General features: G+C 39.0%; 1 protein-coding gene across 1 annotated transcript in view; it reads left to right on the top strand.

Moving 5' to 3' along the window:
- The window catches only part of MCM6 (minichromosome maintenance complex component 6), a 55,534-nt gene that overhangs the window by 22,002 nt on the left and 27,532 nt on the right, over positions 1 to 6,000 (top strand). The window contains exons 10-11 of the mRNA XM_007952499.1: positions 1,445 to 1,552; positions 3,863 to 4,018. Of these exons, the coding sequence (XP_007950690.1) occupies positions 1,445 to 1,552; positions 3,863 to 4,018 (264 nt within the window). The remainder of the gene's footprint in view (positions 1 to 1,444; positions 1,553 to 3,862; positions 4,019 to 6,000) is intronic.

The raw sequence follows: 6,000 nt of genomic DNA on the forward strand, positions 1-6,000 counted from the left end.
TTGTAAATCTGCGGAGCACTTCTATTCTGTCTGTTGGCTTTCTGTGAGTCAGAATGGACTTGATGGCAGTGAGTTTGGTTTTTGTTTGGTTTCTGTATACATGTTTATATTCTTCATTGTGTTCCACTTTCACCCTTCACTTGCCCAGCCCAAAACAAATATCAGAGTGACCCAGTGACTTGACACTGAGGTTCACACAAGGTTTTGATGTTGAATAAAAGTACGGTAAATGCCTGTATGTTTATAGTTTAGCTCTTATTTAGGCCAAAAATGTCTCCTAAAGTCTTCTTAAAAGCAAACAATAGTTAACAAGTAAAAAAGGTCTGCATTTTGCTCTTTTAAGAAGGATCAAATTGACAACAGCAACTCAGAAGATTAGATGGGAATTTTAGGAGGTGGGTAGTGAGTTTATACTGATGAGAGAGGAACAACTCCAAAAAGGAGGGTGAGAATAGTTGCATGGCTTGAAAAATGTAATCAAGGTCACTAAATGGTACATGTAGAAACTGTTGAATTGGTGTATGTTTTGCTGTGTATATTCTCAACAAAATAAAATTTAAAGAGTAGAATATGTATATTTGTGGAAGATGCAGTCACCTCTGCAGCAGAGCCTTGGTCCACCCATTCCTGCTCCTGACTCACTGCTCTGCTCTCACTAAGGAACAAATAAGTCAGGAAGCGGAACCACAGCCATGGATTTTAAGGACACTAGAAAGATACCTATGGAAATAGGTGGATTGACAGCAAATTTAGAAATACCCATGTAAGCCGAAACATAAAATCCCTAAAGAACGTGTATGCTGACTTGGTTAAAGGAGAAGAACCTCCTACCAAGACTCAGAATCACTGTGAGAAAAGCTAAATCTTTCTGCTAAAGATTCTAAGACCAGGGATCACTTTCAGATGAGGATCCATAAGAAACTCATTGACTTGTATAGTTCTTCTGAGACATTAAACATGTTACTTCCATCATTGTTGAACCAGGACCAGAGGTTTAAGTCACTGTTGAGGTTTAAGTCACTGTTGCAGATGTTGTAAATAAGCTGTTTTCATAAATTATCAGTTGCTTTAAAAAAAAGTACAGGTCTTTTTGGCTCTTGTATCTATTGCCCTACTAGAAGGGATTAGGAATTCTTTAGTTGTTTAAACCAAAAAAAAACAAACTCACTAACGTCGAGTCAGATCCAACTCATAATATGACCCCTCCTTGGGTTTCCGAGGCAGTATCACTACGGAAGTAGATTGCCCAACCTTCCTTCCGAGGAGTAGCTGGTAGATCTGAACAGCCAGCCTTCTGGTTAGTAGTCAAATGCCTTAGGCACTATGCCACCATTTAGTTGAGTAGAGAATAGAAAATTTCTCTGTGGTGGCAAACTTTTGTGAGTTTACTTCCTTACCATTTTACATCTGAAAAACACTTCATGCTAGATCTGTTTGCTTACAGGGTGTGTGTTGTATTGATGAATTTGATAAGATGGACATAAGGGATCAAGTTGCTATACATGAAGCTATGGAACAACAGACCATCTCCATCACTAAAGCGGGAGTAAAGGTATGTGTGTCTGCCTCTGTTCCAAGCTTTGTAGATTAATGTAGCAAGAGAAGATATTCACCTGCATAATAAAATTCATTACTTTGCCATGTAATGCTGCTCATTAAAATTGAAAACATAGCCCTAAGAATTAGTAATACAAACAATAGATGGTTGTTAGGGTAATGTGTAAATATGTTGTTATGATAGAAAGTGTACGAAGTACTGGTGAAATTTTTACCATTTTGTGTCTCAAAATTTCTGTGTATAAAGTCTCTGTATTCTTTGATAACTAATGTTTCCATTTGTAATAAAAATAACCAAAGATTGATAGATTCTTTAAATAAAGATTACTAATAAATCTGAAACTATAATCAACATTAAGGGGAATCTAAACTATTTTTAATAAAAGTAATACATTCAAGTAGTTAAGAAAAACTTAGGGGAGTATACCCACAAATATATAGGATTGACAGAAGCTATCTGTATATGTATTTATATATGCTGCAAATATATCCATGAATATAGTAGAGCATACAGGGTGCAGTCACAACCATACATCTTGATACAATGAGTCAGTGGGCCTGTGGGCTCAAGACTATAGTCTTGGGGGACACCAAGGTCATTTGGCATAACATAGTCCATAAAGACAGTATTCTATATCCTACTTTAGTGGGTAGTAACTGGGGTCTTAAAACTTTTTGAGTGGCCATCTAAGGTACAAATACTGGTCTCTCCCTGTCTGGAGCAAAGAGGAACAAAACCTCTATGACCCTGAGACCAGAAGAACTAGATGATTCTGGCCTAAAAGAACAGACTTAGACCTAGAAGAACAGAGCCCGGCTACCACTGCTGACCAGTCTGAAAGGAATCACAATAGGAGGTCCTGATTAAAAAACAAACCCGTTGCCATCAAGTCAATCCCGACTCACAGCAACCCTATAGAACAGACTAGAACTGCCCTATGGGGTTTCCAAGGCTATAAATCTTTATGAAAACAGACTGCCTCATATTTACCCCACAGAGTAAACCAAAGCAGCCTAATGCTTTAACCATTGCACCACCGAAGCTTCTTAGGTCCTGGATTTTTGTTGTTGTTGTTGTTATTTGCTGTCAAGTCGGCCCCAACTCATAGCGACCCCTCCTTGGGTTTCCGAGGCAGTATCACTACGGAAGTAGGATTGCCCAACCTTCCTTCCGAGGAGTGGCTGGTGGGTTTGAACCACCAGCCTTCTGGTTAGCAGTCAAGTGCCTTAGGCTCTATGCTACCAGAGCTCCCAGGTCCTAGATGGTAGGAGGGAAATGTGTAATAAAATTTAAAATCATAAAATAGATCAGGCTTACTGGTCTCGTAGATATTGGTGGAACCCCCCAGACTATGGCCCTTAGATAACCTTCAAGCCTGGAACTGAACTCACCCCTGTGGCTCAGCTTTCAACCCAATGATAGGTAGGTCTGTAAGGTGAACAGTAACACCAGGGAGGTATGCACTCTACCATACAAGATCAGAAGGATGAACAGCATTTGCCCAGGGAGAAAGCGCAGAAGACGGGAAGGGATAGGAAAGGATGAATGGAAATGTTAAACACAGAGAGGAAGTGGGAAGAGTGCTGGTGCAAAGGGGGGATTGCAGTCAATACCACAAAACAAAGTATGTATGAATTGTTGAATGGACAACCAATTTGCTCTATAATCTTTGACCCAAATCACAATTTAAAAAATAAATAAATAAATAATGCCCTAAAATATAAATTAAAAAGTGAAATCTTCCCTTACAGTCCCAGTCCAGTAGATGCCTAGAGTTTGTCTCTTTCAGGAGTATTTTCCATATAAATAAGCATAATGTATAGTTTTGCTCCTTGCTCATTTAACTTTATAATTTTAATTTGGCAGTCTTTCCATATCAGCACATAGTAGATCGGCCTTGGTTTTTCATCACTTCATGGTACTCAATTTTATGTTCTTAATTTTGGTTCATCAGACCCCTGTAGAGTGACATTTGAGTCATTTCCAGTCTTCTGTGTCATAAACGATATTGACATAAACATCCATGAACATACTTTTTCATGTATACCTAATTGGAAAATAAATTCCTAACAAAGACTTGCTGGTTTAAAGGGTGTATACATCACATCACCACCATCACATGTAGTGCCTGTTTCCTTCACTATATATTATCAGATTTGAATTTTGATGACCCAATTGGTGAAAAATGATAATGTTTTAGTTTTCATTTAGTTAATTATGAATGAATGAGATTAAGCATTTTGTTGTGTATTTATTGGCCAGTCCAAATGTCTTTTTAAACCTTTTACAATTCTTTCTTTTTAGGCTACTCTGAATGCCAGGACATCTATTTTGGCAGCAGCAAACCCAGTCAGTGGACACTATGACAGGTCAAAATCGTTGAAACAGAATATAAATTTGTCGGCTCCTATCATGTCCCGATTTGATCTCTTCTTCATACTTGTGGATGAATGTAATGAGGTAACCACATGAGCTGTTGCTCTTAGCTTCCTTTTTTATTTCTTTGAATAATTTAGTGAGATATTTCTTTGAATAATTTAGTGAGATAAGGCTGGGAGATAACACTGCTAAAGAGCCAGCTGGTGCATATGTTTGCACTGACCTTTCATTTCTCTCAGTGGCACAGGATAGGGCAAAGGCAGGATTGGGCGAAGGGTTTATTAAGTAACTCAAAGTCACTTGACATGCTGGGTCCCCTTAATTGTGTTGAGAAATACCAAGTTTTTTGTTTTTGTTACTGTTCTTTCATTCTCGAAGGAAACAAATTGTAGTTAACTCTCAACTTTTTTTTTTCATAAGAATTTTTTATTGTTTTCCCAGTCAGCTTGAAAAAACTTGAATGCACAGAAAATTTCTTTTTGTCTCTCAAATCATGAGTCATTTGTCTTCCTATTTCTTTCCATCAAGTTATTGAACCTGTACCACATTTTATCTCTAATTATGTGACAGTTTTAAGTGTGAGTATAAAAATACAGATTTATTTGGATTGTAACATGTTGTCATTGGAATTATCTTTACTTAGACTTAAATATTCATTGACATTATACAGCTCTATAAAATAAGAGTCTGTAGGAAATACTATTATATAGGCTGTATTTATTGCTGAACATGGGAGTTCTTCATTACATTAGGCACAATGCACATCTCTTGTTTATAGTAGAACCTTATTTTAAATTTTATTGTGTGTTGGGTGCAAATTTACAGAGCAAAATTTGTTTTACATTCAACAGTTTGTGTACATTTGATTTCATGGCCCAGTTACCATCCCCGACCATAACAAACTCTCCTCCCCTCTCTTCCCTGCGGCTGCCGCTTCCCTGTGCCCTTCTTAACCATGCACTCCTGTCTGTCCAGTTTACTGTGGAAAGCTGCCCCGGTAGTGCTCCATGGCCTATTGCTCTAATTTCCATATGAAATTAATAATTGGTTTTTCCATATCCTTAAAAAATGTTGATGGTGTCTAGATCGGAATTATATTGAATGTGTAGATTGCTTTGGGTAATATTGACATTTTCAAAATACTCAGTTTTCCTATCCATAAGTGACTCCTATCCTAGAGTAACTGGGTGCATCGCCCTAGGGTAGGTGTTCTGCATGGAGGTCTTTCTGCTGTTCGGCTGAGAGCTAATCCTTGGGAGTAAGTCCAGTTCTCACTCAAGGGTAATGCAGGGCCATAATCTTGGGGGTTCCACCAGACTCCATCCGACTAGTAATTCTGGTCATTTTTGTGTTTTTGAATTTTGTTCCACATTTTTCCTCCCACTCTATTTAGGATCTCCAGTTTTTATCCTTTTCCAAGTGGTTGGCACTGGTAGCTGGTACCATCTAGTTCTGGTCTTGGGGTCCATCATATCCTTAGACTAATTGTTCCCAGATGCCTTTGATTTTCTTCACTCTTCTTTGCTTCAGATGAGTGGTGACCAATAGTTAGATTTTAGATGGCCACTCAAAGGCTTTTAAGACCCCAGTTGCTACTCACCAAAGCAAATTGTGGAACAAAGTTTTTATGTACTATGTTGTGCCAGTTGAACTTGATGTCCCCCGAGACTATGGTCCCGACGGCAGGCCTGGTGATTTCTCTCTCTCAAGGTGTTTGTCTCTGAGAGGTTACGCCAACTCTATCTTCTGTTGCTTCTGTAATATTGCTAAAACGGCAAGGAGGCCACATGTTCTGACCTCCTCTAATCCCACAAGAGGAAGACAGGGTTACCAGCAGTAACCCAAGGCCTATTACTGCAAGGCCAGACATGCTGCCTTCCTCCAGCCCTTTCTCCAATTGTTCCTCCCAGAGCACCCACCACCTCTCTCCTGGGTTCGATAATTCGCTGCAGTGGCCACACAGAACTCACAGATTACGAGGTTTATTAGGGAAGCACCACAGGCTACAATTCGAGTTCAAGAAAAATGCTCAGTCTCTCTCCCAGCCCACCGTCCCTCAGCCA

Source organism: Orycteropus afer, unplaced genomic scaffold (assembly GCF_000298275.1).
Source record: "Orycteropus afer afer isolate SDZICR_OR568_19922 unplaced genomic scaffold, OryAfe1.0 scaffold00342, whole genome shotgun sequence".
Lineage (NCBI taxonomy): Eukaryota > Metazoa > Chordata > Mammalia > Tubulidentata > Orycteropodidae > Orycteropus > Orycteropus afer.